Here is a 20,017-nt window from a genome sequence, read left to right as displayed (position 1 = left end):
TATTTTGCTTGAAGCACGCTACTGTTCTTAACATGAATACATGTTTTCTCAGCCCCAAAATTACTAGAGAAAAGCTGCCAAACAGAAACCCAGATATACATATAAATTTCTTCTGAACTAATACTGTAATCCTAAACACTAAAGGTTGGCCATAAACATTGTAAGAAAAGTAAGCCTGTTTATGGCTCATACATTTGTGGTCCTAGCTACTCAGAAGACTGAGGTAGGAAGGACATCAGAGCTCTTAAGTTCAAACTAGACTGGGTAACAGCAGTATCCTGTCCCAAAATAATAAGAAGTTCCCATAGAGCCTAGAATCTTGTACCCCTCCAATGAATATTTAGTATAAAATGAATAATTGATACTTTCTGGAACTATTTAATACTTTCCTATGAAATAATAGAAGACAAAGTTATGGCAAAAACATGAATGATATTTTATAGGCTATTTTTTCTTATGATGGCTTAATTCTAACATCTTTTTGTTGTTGTTGTTTTGTTTTGTTTTAGATGAGTTTCACTATGTAGCCCAAGATTAAATCTGTGATCCGCCTGCCTTAGCCTCTTTAGTAGCTTGGATTATTCTACACCACCTGACTTAATATTTCTAAGCTGAATAATCAAAATTATTGGGTTTTTTTTTTTTTGAAGTAAGTTTACAATTTAGTCTTGTGTAAGCCCTTCTTGTTGAACAACCTGTGCTTTCTTTCTTAAATTTTATATTTGAAAATATCTGAGAAGTGTTTTTTTTGTTTTGTTTTGTTTTTTAATTCAACGACAAAGATGGCTAAGGAAAGGTGCCAGAAAAGGTCCTTTCAAGATACCCTCGAAGACATTAAGAAGCGAATGAAAGAAAAAAAGAATAAAAACTTGGCGGCGATTGGAAAACGCAAGTCCTTTATTGTTGCCCCGAGCCAAGTTCCCAGTAAGAGTTTTTTGTGTTGACTTCTTAAAGCATTCTTGCCTTGAAAGTGTGGCATTTGTATGTGTAGTGTGTGTTCTTCTTTGTGTGTGGAACACAGTGGGGTGTTGCTGCAGCAGACGTGGAGTCCTGGTATTCTCTGCCCTGTCCCCCTGCAAAGGGTCTCTCACTGAACATGAAGCTATTGTGGCAGCCAATCAAGCCCCAGAGATCCTCCTGTCTCCACACACCTTCAACACCCTACCTTCCCTCCCTCCGGCCGCAGCCAATAGAGTCACCAGTGTGCAGGACCACACCTGGCTCTTTAGGGGATTGGACCTGTGAGCCTCACTGGTTTCCTAGCAAGCACTCCTAGCCGTCCATCAAGAGAGATCGCTCGCCTCTGCTTCACCTTCTAGGTTGAAGCTTAATAACTGAAATTTTTATCTTATAGCTAACAACACTTCTACACTACTGAAGTATTACCAAGATAACAACAGGTTGTTAGTTTTGGCTTTGGAGAATGAAAAATGCAAAGTGAGAGAAGCACAGGATATCATCCTGCAGCTGAGGAGAGAATGCTACTACCTTACGTGTCAGCTGTATGCCTTGAAAGAGAAGCTAGCCTCCCGACAAAGTGAAGAAACTGCTCAGGTACACTCAGTACAAAACTTTTCTATGTAGTTTTGCTATATGCAGTTCAGCTTTATATAGATTTAGATATGGAAAATATTCTAAGTGTTCTTCGGAGAGTCACTTTTTAAAAAGATATTTCATTATATTCATTTACTTTGTGTGTGTGTGCAGTTCAGAGGATAACATTAGGTGTTATATAGCAATAAGTAACATACATACATGGACCCTCACATATAATATGTTCATAGACATTATAGAAGACAATTATCTTTCTAGAAGGTGCTATTTCTTCCTGAGTGTCATGTATACCTGCGATTTTCTGATTCTAGAACTCAATATGCTAACTCAGAAAGACCCAAGCTGTAGGCCAACCTGAACTACACAGTGAGACATCTCTAGAAGAGATTTTTGAAGTCTATGTATGATTTCATCATGACTTTTCTCTAAGATTTCAATTACTTTTTAAAGATTGTTTTCCTTCAACACTTAATCTTTTTTTCCTCCTTTTTCAGTCAGTTACTACAGGGTAAACCTAATGGTATCTGAATCCCCCCCATGATTTTCCAGTTTTTGTTTTTTGTTTTTTTAATTTATTATATGTAAGTACACTGTAGCTGTCTTCAGACACTCCAGAAGAGGGCGCCAGATCTCGTTACAGATGGTTGTGAGCCACCATGTGGTTGCTGGGGTTTGAACTCAGGACCTTCAGAAGAACAGTCGGGTTCTCTTACCTGCTGAGCCATCTCACCAGCCTTGGTTTTCCAGTTTTTAAACAATTCCTTTTTAATCGTGTGTGTGTGTGTGTGTGTGTGTGTATGTGTGTGTGTGTGTGTGCATGGAGGCCAGAGACATTGGATTCTCTCGGGAGTGGAGTTAGAGGCATTTTTGAGCCACTTGAAATAGGTGCTGGGAACCAGACCTGGGTTCTCCCAAAGAGCTGTTCACACTCTTGACTGCTGAGCCATAACTCCAGCCCCTACGTCGCAGTTTTTGCTGAAATTAAAAGAACCAGTATTTTAAAAACAAAGAACACGAACCAGTATTCAGTGACTACTTAATGACATAAACCTCAAAACAGTAGGGGAAAAAAATTCTATTATTCTCATGCCTTCAATGCCATCTAGTAATGATTTTCAGTAAAATGTATTGTTATAGTTAGTTGCTGATATATACTTAGCATTTAATATAAGGTGCTTTGCTTTTTTTTTTCTGTCATATGGATGTGTGCATGTGATCACTCATTGTGAACCATCCTATACCTGTGCTTCACTGTTCAGGGTTGATTTTTCAGTAGTAGAGAGCTTAACGCTGTTTGTTTCAGACAGGGTCTCACTATGTAGACCAGGCTGGTCTCAAGCTCACTGTGTAGACCAGGCTGACCCCGAATTTACAGAGAGTCTTCCTGCCTCAGCCATCTAAGTGCTGGGGTTAAAGTGCCGCCATGCGCAGGTTGAGATGTTTTAGTATAAGGTTTTCTTGGGCTGAGTCTGTAGCTCAGAAGTGGAATATTTGTTTAGAATGTATAAGGTCCTGAGTTCATTCATCGCAAATGCTGCAAAAGTAATTGTGGGGAAAAAAAAATGAAATTTGGAACCAAAGATTGGGTTTGCCACCCGTGGATTCATCCAGATGAGCTGAGTCCAGTCATTGGGGCTCAAGGAGGTAGAAAGAGAACTGACTCCCCCTGCCCCCACAAAAATAAAGTTGACCTCTGATATCTATGCATGCTTCCACATGCCGTCCCCCCAAATAAGTAGTGTTTTACAAATGTATAGACAAAGAAGGGAAGTTTTTAAAGCATGTTTCTTTTGCACTATCATTTTCTAGTAGTTCCTATGTCTTATTGTAAAACTTTATATTTTATATGTGATATGTTTATATTATATTTAAGAGGTGTAGTGTCTATAGAAACCCAAACCACTCTTGGTCAGGTTTCCATCTGTTTTGTTTCTCCCTCACAACAGAACTTTAGGAAAAAAGGGGACCAAGCATGGTGTTCATAGCTTTAATCCCTGCGTTGGAGAAACAAGGGGCATTCAGATCTCTGTAAGGGCCAATGCCAGTCTGGACTACATAGGGAGTTTAGTCTTAGGCCGGCCAGGTCTTTATAGTAAAACTCTATCTCATTTAAATCATGTACTCTTGCTGTGTCAAGATCACCAAAACTTGTGTGCTGCCATTTGGCTTGCCCTTGTTTCTTAACCTTGTAGGGATATGCTGTCTCTCTTCTTAAAAGTATTGATCCATTAATTTTCTTGCCACCAGACTTGCCCTGCATTTTCTTCCTACATTCTTGCTGTTGTCTGTTAGTCTTCCGTGTTGTCAGCTTTTTTGTTTGTAAATGTTTGCTGCCCTGAGCACATGTTAAATCCTACCATGGTTATATAATTGACTTCTGGAGGCTATCAAATTCAAATATCAAAGCCTAAACACAGCTTCAGATGTATACACTCGGAGGTGCTACTTGATTTTAGAAAGTATCTCAAACAGACTTCTACGAAGCTCAACCCTGCTTTCCAATTCTCAAGTACGCTGTGCACTTCTGCCTTTCTCCTTGTTTGGTTGGTTGTTAATGGAAGCAGGGTCTCTCTTTGTAGCCTGGGCAAGCCCAGAACTCAGTCTGAAGCCCAGCTATCCTTACATTGATTTTCTTCCTACCTCAGCAGCAGAGTGCTAAGATTAGGCTGTGCCCAGTTCTTCCTCTGTAACTGCTACCTATCTCGGTGGAGTAGCCTGCTCACTCACTCTGACCATCAGCCCATCCGCTTTCAGTCCTCGCACATGGTTGGGGTCCTCTTTTCCAAGTATACTCATCTACTCAATGTTGAGAATGATGGAACCCTTGACAGAAACTCCTTGGCAGCTTGCTTAACTATGGATATGCCACAGACCCCTCGGGTTCTGCATGTTTTATTAGTGGAGCCATCCCCCAGGCTTTACCACTAGAGGCCCAGCTCCAGTCCTACCTAGCCACCTATCTTCATTTGCTTTGATGATCTCTTAACTATTTCTACTCTGGGTCCCTTTTGAACCATGCTTCATATGGGCCAGACTGATCTTTTCAAAGCTGATCATTTTACTGCCTTACTTAATATTTAAATGAGTTTCCACGCCATTAGACTGACCTTCTTATCAAAGTCATAGCTCTCAGGCCTGTTCGCTAGCTGGCTAGTAGATGCACACCTCCGACTCGTCTCAGTTTCTGTGCTTTAGTCACACTGGCCTATGTTCTTATGAGGACTTGTCCTGTTTCACAACTTCTGTATTTGCTGTTTTCACTGCTTTCTCTTCCTCCTGCTCTTCCAATAGCTGACTAGTTCTTATATTTTACATCAGCATCCCTGTGTCATAGAGCTCTCGACCTCAGTTGCTCTCGATTCGCTCCTATGTTGCCTTCATAGCACTTTTCACTGTGTAAAAATCAGACGTGTCTTTTTTCATTGGGAGGAGGCGCACAGGTACCACAGTGTGCATGTGAAGGTCAGAAGACACCTTCCAGGGGTTGTTTCCTTCCACGCTGGGTGCCACAGAGCCAACTCATCACGAGGCTTGCATGTCCAGTGACTTTACCTGTGACCTATCTTGCTGAACCGTTTTTAAATTGTCTTTTTATACACTAAAATATAAACTTTAAGAGGCAGAGTATGGTGTATAAGCTGGAATATAAGCTTTAAGAAGTGGGGTATGGCATACACTGGAATATAACCTATAAGAGGCAGAGTGTGGTGTACACCGGAATATAAGCTTTAAGAGGCAGAGTGTGATGTTTCAGCTGTTGGAATCCTAGTTCCTGAAACTACATGGCAGTGCTGTAGACTGTCAGCAAATGTATTTGTTCATTCAGCAATATATTAATAATGCAGAGTGCATATGCATACTTCATAGCAGTACATCCTTGTTAGTTTTTGTTTTAATATATTAACAGAACAGGAAAGGACGTCCCTCAGAAGTGGTCTCCAGCATTGACAGGACAACCAGGGACTTGTCAGAGAAGACCTTGCAGTGAGTGCCAAGTTCGTTATTGTTTCTATTAATACTGATCCATTTGTTAAAGGAAATTGACATTATTTGTGTCTAGAGTCTGGGGCTTTTTCTACTGGGAGTATACTTAAGAGAATTTGATGCTCAAATACTATTGTATATGGAAAATTAGAGCTCTCTTTTTCTTTTGTTTAGGTGCTTTAATGACTAAGAGTTAGAAACTTTCTTTTAACTGTTTTCTTTCAGTCTAGTTTTTGTTTTTGGTTTTTTTTTGGGGGGGGGCAGGGAGGGGGACAGGGTTTCTCTGTGTAGCCCTGGCTGTCCAGGAACTCACTCTGTAGACCAGGCTGGCCTCGAACTCAGAAATCCGCCTGCCTCTGCCTCCCAAGTGCTGGGATTAAAGGCGTACGACACCACTGCCCAGCTTCTTTTTTATATATATATATTTTTAATGTTCTTTCATGAACTACGGAGACTTAATTATATATATGAAAATACCCATCTCTTTTGATCAAACAGTTTTTTCAAGCAATGTATTTTGATCATTTACCCCTCCCCCAACTCCTAGATCTTCTCTGTCCAGCCAACATTATGTTCATTCTCTCGAGAGAGAGAGACAAAAAGAAAACAAGAAACACAAAAATGAAAATCAGAACAAACAGGCAAAAGACCAATAAGGAAAAAAAAAAAAAGCCAAAACAAAACAGAAAATATACTGAGTCTGTTCTGTGCTTGCCACCGCCACTCCTGGGTGTGGGGTCTGCCCTAGAGTGTAGTTAATATTCCTAGAGAAACTTGATTGGAGAAAACTTATTTTTTCTGTTTGCCGGTATGAAATATCCAGCTTTTAACCAGACCACTTAGTGAGTTTGACTAACAAGTGTAGCTATAGATCTAAAACTGTCGATAAAATACAGAACATCACAGTGAGTTTGTAATCCCAGTGTTTAGGAGCCTGATCCAGGAGGACATTCAAAGATAGCCTGGGTTACATGACTAAACCTTGAATTGAAACCAAAAAAAAAAACTAGGAAAGCATATGGCTTCACTCTGCAGAGACCTCAGCCTTGGTGTGCTGCCACTGAGCTGGGGTTGCCCACATGCTGGGCATGTTGCAGGGTGTGTAGCCTCTTGGCCTGTACCACTGTGCCAGGAGCCACTCGGGCAGTCAGTGTTTCCAGATCTTGGCCGATAGTCCCAAGAGTGAATGCCATAGACAGTGTTGTTAGCCCTTTTAACGTCTATATCGTTTTTTACAGAAGAAGTCATAAATACCATTTCTAGCCCCATGGGTCACTATTAAGCTTTAGTCCTTTTTAAACTGTTGGATTTTAAGATCTGACTAATGAAGTTAGATGAAACAAGGTAATCAGATTTTTGTTAGATTTCAAGATAATTAGTAGTTCCCTTATACTTTATTACCAAACCTATGTTTTAATTTTATAACAAAGTGTAAATTTTTTAACCAAGAATAAAATTACAAATTATCAGTTACAGGTTTTGAGTGGAAGAAAACTTGGTTCATGAAGCAAAAAAGAGTGGAAGTTTTAAAGAAAATAAAGGAGAAGAATCTGTAGTTGACAGCATTAAAGCATATACCACATGATATTAAAGCATATACCACATATTAAAGCATATACCACATGACATTAAAGCATATACCACATGATATTAAAGCANCATGATATTAAAGCATATACCACATGACATTAAAGCATATACCACATGATATTAAAGCATATACCACATGACATTAAAGCATATACCACATGATAGCCTCACTAGTGATGTCAGCTTCTGAAGAGCTGAGTAACTGTTCCTACTGTGACGTGAGATTGAATTATGTCACATTTTCAGAAGGAAATGTCTACCTTGATTTGTTTCTTCCAGTGAGAGTTAATACTAGTTGAAAAAGAAAATACCAGGCCTCATGTAAGCAACATCAGAGTGTGGGGATTTGGACTAGAATTTTGAAATGATACAGCAAACATATAGCCTGGGAAAATGTTAGGTTTCTTTTGACATAATTGCTAATATTTCTGTTTTTCATTGTTATTCTTTAAGGCAAATTGCTGTTGAAGAAACTGATTGTCCCTACCAAGGCACAGGTACGTCAGATAGAAAATCTAAAAATATTGATCATTATGGGCAAGTAACCTAATTTCATTTTTTATCTTCTTTTTATCTTTTAAGTCTACTTGTCTGTTATTCTGTTCAAAGTAACTTTATCTTACGTAGACTGATATAAGATTAAAATAATCCCTCCAAGGCTTGAGTCACCTGCAGTCCCAGCACTCAGGAGGGTGCTGCACTCAGGAGGGTTTAAAGGCATGTGCCACCACACCCGGCTCAGCCTGCTTTCTTAAAGAACTCAAGACCACCAGCCCCAGTATGACACCACACACAGTGGACTGGATCCTTCCTCATCAATTACTAATTAAGAAAACGCCCTACATTCTCACCTTCCCTGGATCTTATGGAGTCATTTTTTTTTAAATTCTAGCTTCCTCTTCTCAGATGACTAGCTTGTGTCAAGTTGACATAAAGCTAGCTAGCACAGTGCAACAGTAGGCTTAGGAGTTCTAGGCCTTCTGAGTATACAGTTGAGACCCTGTCATGAAAAACAGCGACAAGCCGGGCGTAGTAGCTCACGCCTTTAATCCCAGCACTCAGGAGGCAGAGGCAGGTAGATTTCTGAGTTCGAGGCCAACCTGGTCTACAAAGTAAATTCCAGGACAGTCAGGGCTACACAGAGAAACCCTGTCTCAAAAAAAAAAAAAAAGAAAAAAAGAAAAACAGCGACAACACATTGATTCATTGTACCCAGTCTATAAGAAGAAATTGTGGTTGTATCTGTAACTGTAACCAACTGCTTTCTGCTGTAGCATTTTACATAAATTGACTTAGTTAACCCTATTGTAGTCTAGGAATACAGTCTACTTTCTGTAGCCTCAGGGAAAATGAAACATCTCAGCGGAAGGACTGGAGAGGGCGCCACTTTGTACTAAGGGGTGCCCAGCATGGATGAAGTTTGAGTAAGCTAAGTCAGATGAAAACCCTGCTGTTTCTACAAATATAGGTTATGTTTTTCTGAAAGGCCTAATTAGCAATTATCCAAATCTTAGTCACTTTGAAAAACTAATTTAGCTTCAGTATATTTTCCTACTTCAGATTTTTGAAGTTCTTCCTCTGTATTCACAGATTATAAAGAAAGGCTTTTTCTTTAAACCTTGGAACAAGAAGCACATAAAACCCCTCTTAAAACGTATACATAATCAGTATATATTTGCTTATGTTGGGGGTATTGTTCTGTTCTTTTGAGACAGGATCTCGCTATGTACATCTGGCAATGAACTCAAAAGTGAGCCTCAGCCTTCTAAATGTTGGTATTAAAGGCTGGCACCAGACTTCAATTCTTGTTTTATTTTGAGACAGTGTCTCATTCTGTGGCCCAGGCAGTCCTAGAGCTGTGTAGCACAAGCTGGACCTCACTTGAGCTGCATCTGTCTTCCAAGTATGAGCTACACACATCTGGGCTTTTCATTCCAACAGTATTTTTAAGATGTAAGCTGTCTGTTCAATGAGGAGTAAATAGATGTTGAGCTGTCTAGGTCTTTATTTATGTATAGTAAGTACAGAGAAACTATTGAATAACTGCTACAACTTTGAATTCTAATATTCTTGGAATGCAGATTTCTGAAGCATAACAGTTTTTCTCATTTGTTTTTTAAATGGTCAGAACCAAGTCCTGCTGTTACTCCAGAGACACGGGGTTGCGATTTTGATTCAGGTAAAGTTGAGTCTACTGATGAAGTCTTACCCAGAGCTGTATCTATCCGTCGCCACTTAAGGAGAGAGTTTAGTAATATAAGTCACTCCACTGCTTTGGAGGATTGTAAAGCCAGTCCAAGAGTGGCCCAGTCTCGGGAAGTTAAAGGAAGTAGATGTAGAGAAGTAACCATAACCCTTCATAGACTTGAAAATGTAGAACAAAGTATCTGTCTGTGGAACAAAGACCAAACTAACTTACCTTCTAGACTGATTAACCCAGCAGAGAGTACTGAAACACAGGAAGTCAGGTTATCCTCTAAACCGGAACAAATAAAAAGCAAGCATAAACGTGCCCAAAAAAGAAGAGCAGAGCAAAGAAGAGCCCACCAGAGATGCCAATCCAAATCCTCACTGAGGAGTAAGGGCAACCAAGGCAACGATAAACTGGCTTTACCCCCTACTACACGGGATGGAGGTATCGGTTCCAGTGATGCTTACGATTTTAATCTAAAAGAGACTGTCCACCACACCCCTTTCCGACAAAAAATGAACGTTGGCTGCAACAAAGAAACCTACAGCAGCACCTCAGAAGCGAGTGCCCTTGAAAGTAGTGCCTCTGGGGATGATTGTGACGACCTCTACCTGCCTCCCTACAAGCACTTGCAAGACTGCACAGAGTCAGACAGACCAGTCACCAGGCCTCGGTCTAAAAGAGGACTTGAGTACCCAGATGAAAAAGAGACGGAGGAGGCACTGCCACCGACAGCTCCTGCTGGTAAGCAGTGTGCTGCTGTGCCTGTGTTTTGAGTGTTTCTGCTAAATGGTTGCCCCTGATGGGGATGTAATCTTAGATATTGTACCTACCATCTGTCACTCTGGAGGAGGTTAGAGACTTCCCATCTGTCTCTCTGTAGGGGAAGCAACAGCCTGATTAAATAGGAGGGGGCGGAAAATGGAGATGCGGCTGTGTTGTTGAAGTAGTTCAAACAAATGTGAAGCTTGCAGGAGTCTTACCTCCCACAAGCTGGATTTTTATCAGTAAAGGAGACTTGAGTAGTGTGACAGGGTTGCTGTGGTTGGTTTGAATTTAAAAAACCTTTACAGTCATGGAAAATAAAAAAGACCTCATTTTAGTAGACATATATTTAATTTAATAGGAACCCTAACTTGTTTTTCTAGTTGTTGGTGAGCTTATGAGAGCAAAGAGTTCTTGTCTCATCTGACTGCTGAAAACTTTGGCTGAGAAACTCTTCCTCTTCTATTATCAAAATGGTTCAGTGTTAGTCCTCAGCCTGCACCTACTCACAAGGACTCTGGGAGTGAGGATTCCTGTGGCAACGGCTCCGTGCTGTCAAGTCCTAGCATCTCCAAGATGTGGTCACACTGTAACAGCTCAGTCAACCTGCTCAGTTTGTTTAACCCGGATATTAAAACTTGAACAATGAAACTTTCCTAGTTGAACAGCTGAGTAGTGTAGCTTGCACGATTCTGTTGTTAAACAATGCATCATGGGTATTCTTTCCACTCTCTGTAGCTGTTTCTCTTTTCGTAATAAATGTTTGCTCTACTTTAGATAAAAATAGTATGATGATAGAATTGAACCGAATCGGCAAACTTGATCATTATTGAAGTTGAATAACATAGGCTTTCATTGAATTACTGTTACTCTTTGTGTTCTCTTGAAAATAAGAAGTTTTGAAAAGAACAAAATGAACACTGAAGTAGTTTGACCCCAGACTTCTAGCATTACCTGAAAACAACCATCAACACAGGTTCCATCCTATCTCTTGAATTAGAACTTGTTAGAACTTTGCCTGTGGTTATAAATACTTAAATTTGTGAAGCGTTATTCTAGAATACAGCAGCTGGTCTAATCCTGATGTTTGGAGGTACTCTATGCAATTAATATTGGAATTGAATATATTGATGGGTTAAGAGGACAGACTGAGACCTACATACTCTGCAGACTGTGGCTGCTTGGCTTAAAGTCATCTCACAGTTATTATTTAGTTTATCAAGGTTTTCTTTTTTTATTACATTGGAGATTTTCTTACAGTATTCTCACTATGCATAGGGTACCTGGCCCCCAATATAGATGTAGCTCTGAGATAGGGGACCTTGATGTTTATGATTTAAGAGGCAGCTGGATATTCAGGGATAGAGGAACCTGGATGTTTATTGTAGGAGAGCTACCTAGAATCTCAGAGATGGAAGAAACTTTATGTTTATGGTAGGCGAGACATCTGAATTTTGTTAACATTAGTACCAATAGGAACATATTTTATCCTGGTCTTCATGGACTGATTGAGAGTTCTTGTGCCAGGCAATGGTGGCGCACGCCTTTAATCCCAGCAGATTTCTGAGTTCGAGGCCAGCCTGGTCTACAAAATGAGTTCCAGGACAGCCAGAGCTATACAGAGAAACCCTCGGAAAAAAAAAAAAAAAAAAAAAAAAAAAAAAAAAGAGAGAGAGAGAGAGAGAGAGAGAGAGAGAGAGAGAGAGAGAGAGAGAGAGAGAGAGAGTTTTCTTGTGTGTTTAATGGAATGAATTGAAGGACCTTAGTGGTCAGTGGGCCTCCAACGGGGTTACAAACTGGTGTTGAATGAGACTGGTGCCTCAGTGATTCTAAGTATTAAAGTGACTAAAATGCAACGTCATGCTTTAAACCAACTCATAACATCTAAGCTTTTGGGTAAGAATGTTGAGTTTTAGTAAAACATTCTGTTGTAGCTAGCACTTCTTTTTGTCTGTCACAGTTTCTACATTATCTGGATTAAAAGGAAGAAGGCAATAGAAAGATTTTTAATCACTGATTATGAAGTGCCAGATATTTTTTGTGTTTACAATATATAACAGCCCAGTTTTATTTCTGTGGTTTTTATCCACTGGTCCATATTCAATAAATGCTATATCCTAGGTATCCCACCTGAGACTCGAGAGTCACCTCATTGTAGCCTAAAGGATGTCACCAATATCCTGCAGCGTCCTATAGTGAAAATCAGGAAGCTTTCTCTGCCTCCAAAACGTCATGAAGACAGCCCAGCGGTGTCTCTGTGTAAACGCAGGTGTAGCACCATCAAAAGCTATAAAGAGCCAACACTCACTTCGTAAGTATTACTGTGTGGACGCATCTAGAATGACTCTCGTGGGAGGACTGAAGACAGTGCTTTTGTCACGAGTGTATCATATTTGAGCATAAGACTGGCATAATGTTAGAATAATCCTGTGCTGACTTCAAACTCATGTATTTGTAATCATGCCTAAGATCTCAATCTCTCTCTCCCTCCCTCCCTCTCTTTTCTCTCTCTTTTTACTTACAGGAAGCTAAGAAGAGGGGACCCTTTCACGGACTTGTGTTTCTTGAATTCTCCTATTTTCAAGCAGAAAAAGGGTATGAGACGTCCTAAAAGAAGAACAAAGCAAACACAGTAACTGCTTTGATTAGATACTGTTTAAGGTGATCCTTCTTTTTTACCTAATAGAATATTATGAGACAGTGCACAATGGGCAGAACCTTTACCAGGCTCTGATCAGGAGGGTCCCTTGGACATATATGTTGTATGGATTATTACCAACATCTAAAACTTCTCCGGCATCCTTATTTTTTCCTTAGGCAGAGTAGAAAACTTGCACCGTAGAAAACTTAAATTGGGTGTAGATCTTTCATAAATCCTTACGTAAGTAGATGAGGACCCCTCTGTCAGTGAATCTTTCTGTAAAATGTGTATCGAATCGTGATTAAGAGAATTAATGAACTGGGTTCTGGAACAAGGTAACTGTTGTGAACTGTGAGTACTGCTATTCCTCAGCGGAATAATAGCATGCCATGGATCTCAGGCTAGCCCTTTGTGTGGTCAGTCTGCAGTGTAAAGGTGTAAATAAAGGGCTTCTAGTTTTGATATGTGAACAAAATAAAAATATCCAGTTCAGAAAATTGAATCTTTTTATGTGTGTATGTATGTCTTTAAATCATTGTAACTGGTCCATTGTTGAAGCCTATGATGACTGCCATTGTGTTTTCCTTCTGCTCTTAATGGCATTATCTTCCTTTCTGGCCTTTACCACTCCCATCTTAGCTGGAACCTCTTCTGTCTTCCCTGGTTCCCCTTTTCTTCCCATTAGATTTGTCCTGTCAAATTTTCCCAACTGCAGCCTCCAGGGCCAACATCAAAGCATTTCAATTTTCATTAAATCGGAAGAACGTTTGCCTCATATGAGCAAGGCCCAGGGATAAATCCCACTCAAACAGGAGATTTTAAGCTATCAGAAGGGCCTTCTACTGGTCATCTCAGATTTTACCCACATCTGCATGGCTTCCTACATTTACCATCAAACTGAAAGTGTGTCTCTATCACTCATGTGCATCCCTCTTGCCCATCACAGCCTTACATTTTTAGCCACTGTTTACAGCGCTGAGGATTGGACCCACAACCCTGTGTGTGGTAGTAGTCACAGCAATCCTCAACCACTCCATTTATCATTTTCTAATGTCATGGCACCTTGAAAGTAACCATTTTAGCTAAATATAATTGCAGTTAAAAGTCCAGTTCAGCCCAGTTGGCTGCATGTAGCCGTGGTTACCATAGTACAGCCTACATGGAGAAAGGCTGTATCTGTTTTGGACAAGCTAAATTTAGTTTTTCTGTAGTTGACATAAAGTAGAAAATATTTGGATTAAATTTTGCTACTTGGCTTGCAGAACCTCAGATAATTTATTTTCTCCCCTTTTGTCAAAAAAGCTTTCCAAAGCCTGATGTGATGCATACGTGTAATTTCAGCACTGTAGAGACTGAGTCAGGGGGATCCTATTTAGATTAGCCGTACTACGGATCTCAAAAACCAAACAAACAAAAATCCACTTCCTGCTATAGACATTTAAATGGCTACTTCATAGGTCAGCATGTCTAGTGATGCTCACTCGCTCCATGCCAGTCACTTATCTTAAAGCTGGTGCTAAACCTTTAGTCTTCTTCACCTTTCTTTATTCTTGCTGTAGTGTTTACTCATGGCTATTATGGGGTTTGTGTCAACATTTTTATAAAATATGTATTGTGTTTTTATAAAATATGTATTATATTATTTATGTTTATAATTGACTTAAGAGTTTGAGACTTCCCTGGTTGGTAATATAGTTATTTCCGTGGTTGTATAATATGATATAAATAAACCAGACTTAATGACCTCTTTTGAGACATAGTCAGTTGCCACTTACTTTTTACAGTTACAGCTAAACGTTACAGCTGCAGTTAATGTTCAGTAGTTCCCCAGGACCTGGTATAAAGGCAGGCTCCTCAGCAGGCTGCTTCATGATGTCCACCAGATCCTCCAGCATTGGACAGGCTTACATGTTGATCTCTTAGCTCAACTCCCTGGTGTTCTGTTCCTTCTCTAGTAACAGTTTTAAAAGCTGGCGTTTAACTGTTCTAGTTTGTTACAACATACGAGGTATTAAGAGGAACAATTCTACAAGGAGATCCATGCAACAACAAATGGAGAGAATTAAATTGTATTCCAGCTTTCTACTTCTAGAAAAGATGGAGAGCTATGGCTTAAAGGAGGATTCATTAGGTGTGTTACAGCCACATGACAGCACTCAGTGGTCTTGGCATCAATCTTCAGTAATTGATCAATAAGGGGTATCTGCCAGAGATACAGAACAGTAGAGCATCTGTGAGACCCTGACTACTGTACCGAAAAAGTAAAACTAACATGGAGATGAATATGTGTAATTTATAAATAAACTGAGACCTAGAGAAGAGTGGGAGACAGTAAGCAGGGGGACTTAAACCAGTGAGGTGGCTCAGTAATAGCACTTGCTACCAAAACTCATGACAGGACATGTAGTGGAAGCAGAGAACCAACTACACCTACACACACACACACACACACACACACACACACACAAGCATGCACAATGAATAAGTTCATAAAAATAGGATCTCTCTCTCTTTTAACTATAAATGTATAGGGTGGAGAAGTTAGCTCGTGTGTAAGAGGACATCAACATGTCTCTCCCACGCTGTACCCTCATCCATTCCTTACTTGGGAGAGTCTCAACTAAGCATACATGTAGTTTGAACATAGGTTGACATTACCATCTGCACCTCTCTCCCTCTCTATCACTGGTGAGAATGATCCCAGGGTTTTGAGCATGATACAGTGCATGCTCCTCTTCTACCTGTGGTCTCAGAAGCCTGCCTTTCACACCATTGTTTTTGGTACAACAGAAGGCTTAAAGGGCAAAGCCCTGCTTCTAGCTGAGGAAATCATCAAACATCATAACTACTACTGGGTCCTCTCACCCAGGTCAGATGTAATTGCTTGAGAGAGAGTTTTGAGGATGGTAGATGTTTTAAAAATCATATGCATTTTGCCCTCTCCCCATTCCTCTGTCAGATATAAAGTGGAAATAATGGGTTGTTTTTAAACTTCTGACATTTATGTGAATGAAATTTTTTTCAGTGGTCGTGGTTTAGTAAGTGACACAGAGGAAGTATCTTCCTTCTGACATTCCAGCAGATGGGATTTTTTAAAATTATGTGTATATGTGTGAGTATGGATATTTGCACATGAGTATGAGTGCCTGTGGAGAATAGAGGACAGAGGAGCTGGAGCTAGAATGACAGGCATCAGATGTAGGTGCTGAGGAACCAACCATATGCCCTCTGGAAGTGGGCTTAACGGACTCTCTAGCAACGCAAAGAGGGTTTGCTTTACATTGTTTTCTTTTGTTTATAAAACTTCCTACAACTGTGGCAAGTCTAGACATGTTCACAAAGGCTTAGGGGGTACAGACTAAAAGTAATTGATGCTCATACCAGGTGACACATTGTTCTTTTTAACTTCAGACAGTTAGAGAAATAAAACATAACACCAGACAGAGCTTTTCAAAATATAATTTAAAACTATTTTGTACCAGTACAATATATTAATTTTACAAATGTAAAGTTTTTGTCGGCCGTTAAAGCATTTGCAAAAACCACATTCTACTTCTGCTTTATTGCACAATATCTATAAGAAAATATTAATTTTAAATTAGAAAACATAAAAATGCTTTCAATATAGAAGAGACCATCTGATTTGAAAGACAATACTCTTTTTTTTTTTTTTTTTTTTTTAAGAATGTCTACCCAGGAAATAACAAACTTTCACAGGATACCAAGCTGGACAGACGCTTCAGCTAAATCGGTACAAAGCTTTTTTAAAACCAGTCTGAGACACTTAATGCAACCTGTATTACCACTCTTCATTAATAGTCTAGACACCACTCAAAGTGTTCCTTACATTTCCCAATGTTGAGGCATCTTCAGTGAACACTATGAACATATAGCATGCCTTCCATGTTGGAAGCAGCACTCGGGAGCAATGCCAGGATATTTTCCTTCAAGCACATTACCTCTGCAAGCTATTTTTAATGAATATTAGTGACCCAATATAATTTATGCTGATAGAAAACATACATTAAATACATTTTTAAAACCTCAGCCTTTACAAAACAAAAATCAGTTTATAAATTTGCATCATAAAAATTAGTGTCGAGACCATTAAGGTGGCCTTCATTTAATATGGTTGTATATTAGTTGGTTTTTCCCAGAGTTGGGCTGGCAGGTGTCCCACTTTTCTATGTAGTGTAATTAGGAAACAAATCCAAGCACTAAGCTGGAGTCCCAAGACAAAAATGGTTAATAAGATTGTACAGCACATGTTAGTGGGCTGTAACCCTGGACCAATAAAACAATGCAGGTGTTAAAATACTGGCCTGGACTTTGGTGAGAATTCAGTTCTCCTCAGACAAACATAAATCTGCAAGTGCAGATGGGAAATGTTCACATAGACACTGCTGATGGGGTTGAATGTACCAGAAAACACAACGAATCCTTACACATCGAAGCAAGGCTCCCCTGGGCTCCTGTTTAGGCCACATGTCTTAACACTGACTCATCCTCAAATGTTTTCAAGTTGACACCTTTGTGGCCTGGGAACAGATCTTTTAGAAGTTGGGCCCTGCACAAGCAAAGTCAAATATGAGATGGACACATGCCTGCCAAGAATTATTAAATAGTGGCTGTGCACTCTCACGTCTGTGTAATAGGGTAGACAGAATGATCAAAGCCCCGGAGCTTATAAAACGTCCCTTCCTTAGGAGTCATGGCAGCTGCTACTGTGGAAGCTGCATTTTTTTTTTCAGAACTGCTCAAAGCACCTCATCTAGATGAGTGTTTTAAAAATATATACTTATAAAAAGTCTACAGTGAGACTTCAAACATCACACAGTTCATTCACAGCACAGGTGTATCACGGACCCTTAAGGTCCTTCAGAATAAAATAAACTCTCATGTTCCATTAGAAAAAAAATGGAGACATTCATGGTCAAACTTTTCTCTAGATTACCCCAAATCTTGGTACTGTGTGCAATTTCCTCACATACAGGTTTTGAGGAAGCCCCTGATCATCTACCATGCAATAGTCAGCTACTGGACATGCCAGAGAAAAATTACATGATAGTAGTAAATAGATTAAAATCTATTCCGCAAAATTAAAAAAAAAATCTATGATTTCCATTTAAATATGTCTCTGAAAAGCTAAAAGGAGGTTTTGTTTGTTTTTCAAAAGTGCTAATTATTACAAGTCTCTTCAACACATGATGTACATTTAAAAAAACAAAAACAAAAACAAAAACAAAAGCAACCAAAAACCTAAATGACCTGCTTTAGGCACACTGCTGATGTGTGTCTAAGGGAAAGAAATCACTTGTCAATCAACCCTGCTTCCTTAATTTTACTGAAGAAGAACTTCTCCAGGATGCTGGCGCACTTGTAGTACTCGCTCTCGGGAGGGTTGTACTCCTTGCAGTTGGTGAACACGCGTTGCAAGTCCGCCATGAATAACTTCTTAGACACATAGTACCTGTTCCTGAGGCGTTCACTCATGGTTTTCAGATCTGCACGGGAAACAACGACATTAGGGACCCTTGACTCTTCCCTCTCAGCAACTGACAAGGGGGACTTGGGAAGAAATCTACACTCTTGCTTTGCTTACATCTTTATCACTCTGATGTCATAGTAAAGGAAGATTCTTGGGAGTAAGCAGAAGCAATTCGTGAGTACTCCACTGAGAGGGATTTCTCACAGAACACTGCCCAGACACTGACGTTAAACGGAGCATCAGCTATCATCGGCTCCCTTCCCTTGTGCACCGGGAGACTAAAGAGACAGTGGAGGACTTATGGATGCTGAGTGGGACAGGCAGAGTATTGGCACAGAATCTCTGATCACTAAAAATGATCAGGCTGAGCTCAGCTTACTAAATTTACAGTTGTTCTTGTGGGATACAAAGAAAAATTAATATCATATTTGCAAATACAGTGACTTGCACATGTAATACTAAAAAAAATACAACTAACTTTTGGTTGAGGGTCCATCAATGAAGTCAAAATGACCAACTTTACCAAATAATCTACTTATGGTTATTTCAGTTACATAGATATTTTGTTTCTGTGTATGTCTGTGTGCCACATACATGCCTCCTGCTCTCTGAGGTCAGAAGAGGACATAGAATCCCCTAGAACTAGAATTAAAGAGGGTTGGTAGTAAGTGACGACGTGGCTGCTGAGAATCAAACCCAGATCCTCTGGAAGAGCAGCCAGGGCTCTTAAGTGCTGAACCATTGCTCCAGCTGAACCATTGCTCTAGCTGAAAATAGCCTACTTTCCTTCACTAAAATTGATAGTGCATATTGTTCCTGCCGGGGACCTGAGTTCGATTCCTAATACCTCTGTGGGACAGTTCTCATTGAGGAAAAAGAGGAAAGACACTGGGCCTCTGGGTGAAGAGACTGAGCAGGAAACTAAACCGGTAGGGGATAATCAGAAGTAAAGTGCAAAAAGAATGAATCATGAGGAAAGCCAGCACCCAGGAAGCTGAAGCTGAGTGTGAGGCCTATTCAGTGATGATTCTGCCTCAAAATAGGATAATGCATGTGCAGAGACGATCTGATACAAGGTTGGGAGCTGGAGAGGTGGCTGGGAAGTAAGAGCACTAGCTTGCAGGGGACACAGGTTTAGTTCCCAGCATCCATAAGTGGCTCACAAGCACAACTCCCTTCTCTAAGTCCAGTTCCAGGAGAGCCAAGGACCCTTCTATAACCTCTGCAGGCACTTCCCATGCATGGTGTACATACATGCTGGCAAACACTTTTACATGCAAAATTTTAAAAAGAAAATTAGAACTGGGTGTGGTGGCAGAGGCAGAGGCAGATAGATCTCTGAGTTCAAGGCAAACTTGGTCCACAAAGTGAGTTCTAGGACAGCCAGGTCTATACAGAGAAACACTATCTTGAAAAATAAGTAAATATATAAATACATATACATACAAAGCATTTTTTAAAAAAAAGAAAAGAAAAGAAAAAGAAAAGCCCGAAGTTGGTTCAAAGCTCTTCAAACTCTTTCTTGGAACAGGACTGGTTATAAATCCAAAGGGTTGCTAGCACTCACAGCTAGACTCACAGAAGGCTTCAGCCTTCCCAAAGAAGTACAACTGGTTCATCCCTCCTTCCACACTTGCTCTTATAAAAGGATAACGTCTTTCTTCTTCCAGTCATCTTAGATTCTATGAACTGACCAAAAAGGGGAAGGAGCATGCAAAATAATGAGATGGGTGCCAGTCTTTTTCTTTTTTGGTTTTTCGAGACAGGGTTTCTCTGTAAAGCCCTGGCTGTCCTGGAACTCACT

General features: G+C 40.0%; 2 protein-coding genes across 3 annotated transcripts in view; one reads left to right on the top strand and one right to left on the bottom strand.

Moving 5' to 3' along the window:
• Positions 1-725: 725 nt before the first annotated feature.
• Positions 726-13,222, top strand: Sgo1 (shugoshin 1). Its single transcript, XM_021218373.2, has 7 exons — positions 726-924; positions 1,355-1,554; positions 5,462-5,538; positions 7,582-7,625; positions 9,257-10,063; positions 12,206-12,395; positions 12,609-13,222. The coding sequence occupies exons 1-7, from the start codon at positions 783-785 to the stop codon at positions 12,718-12,720; spliced, it is 1,572 nt and encodes a 523-aa protein (XP_021074032.1). The 5' UTR covers positions 726-782; the 3' UTR covers positions 12,721-13,222.
• Positions 13,223-16,167: 2,945 nt separating this feature from the next.
• Kat2b (lysine acetyltransferase 2B) overlaps positions 16,168-20,017 on the bottom strand; it is a 105,030-nt gene continuing 101,180 nt past the window's right edge. The window contains exon 17 of one of the 2 annotated variants that reach the window (XR_003842458.1): positions 16,168-18,229. Coding sequence is in view for 1 of the 2 variants with exons in the window: in XM_021217610.1 (XP_021073269.1) it covers positions 18,036-18,229 (194 nt within the window). In the remaining variant the exon portion in view is untranslated. The remainder of the gene's footprint in view (positions 18,230-20,017) is intronic. The other variant, XM_021217610.1, reaches the window with a different exon arrangement.

Source organism: Mus pahari, chromosome 18 (genome assembly GCF_900095145.1).
Source record: "Mus pahari chromosome 18, PAHARI_EIJ_v1.1, whole genome shotgun sequence".
Taxonomy (NCBI): Eukaryota; Metazoa; Chordata; class Mammalia; order Rodentia; family Muridae; genus Mus; species Mus pahari.
This window is presented reverse-complemented; position numbering and strand designations above follow the sequence as displayed.

Excerpts from the sequence above, each read along its gene's own strand:
- Sgo1 (XM_021218373.2), top strand. The coding sequence starts at position 783 with ATGGCTAAGGAAAGGTGCCAGAAAAGGTCCTTTCAAGATACCCTCGAA. Across the intron at positions 5,539-7,581 it reads TTGTCAGAGAAGACCTTGCA|GCAAATTGCTGTTGAAGAAA; the intron begins GTGAGTGCCAAG and ends TTATTCTTTAAG. Across the intron at positions 10,064-12,205 it reads GCCACCGACAGCTCCTGCTG|GTATCCCACCTGAGACTCGA; the intron begins GTAAGCAGTGTG and ends GCTATATCCTAG.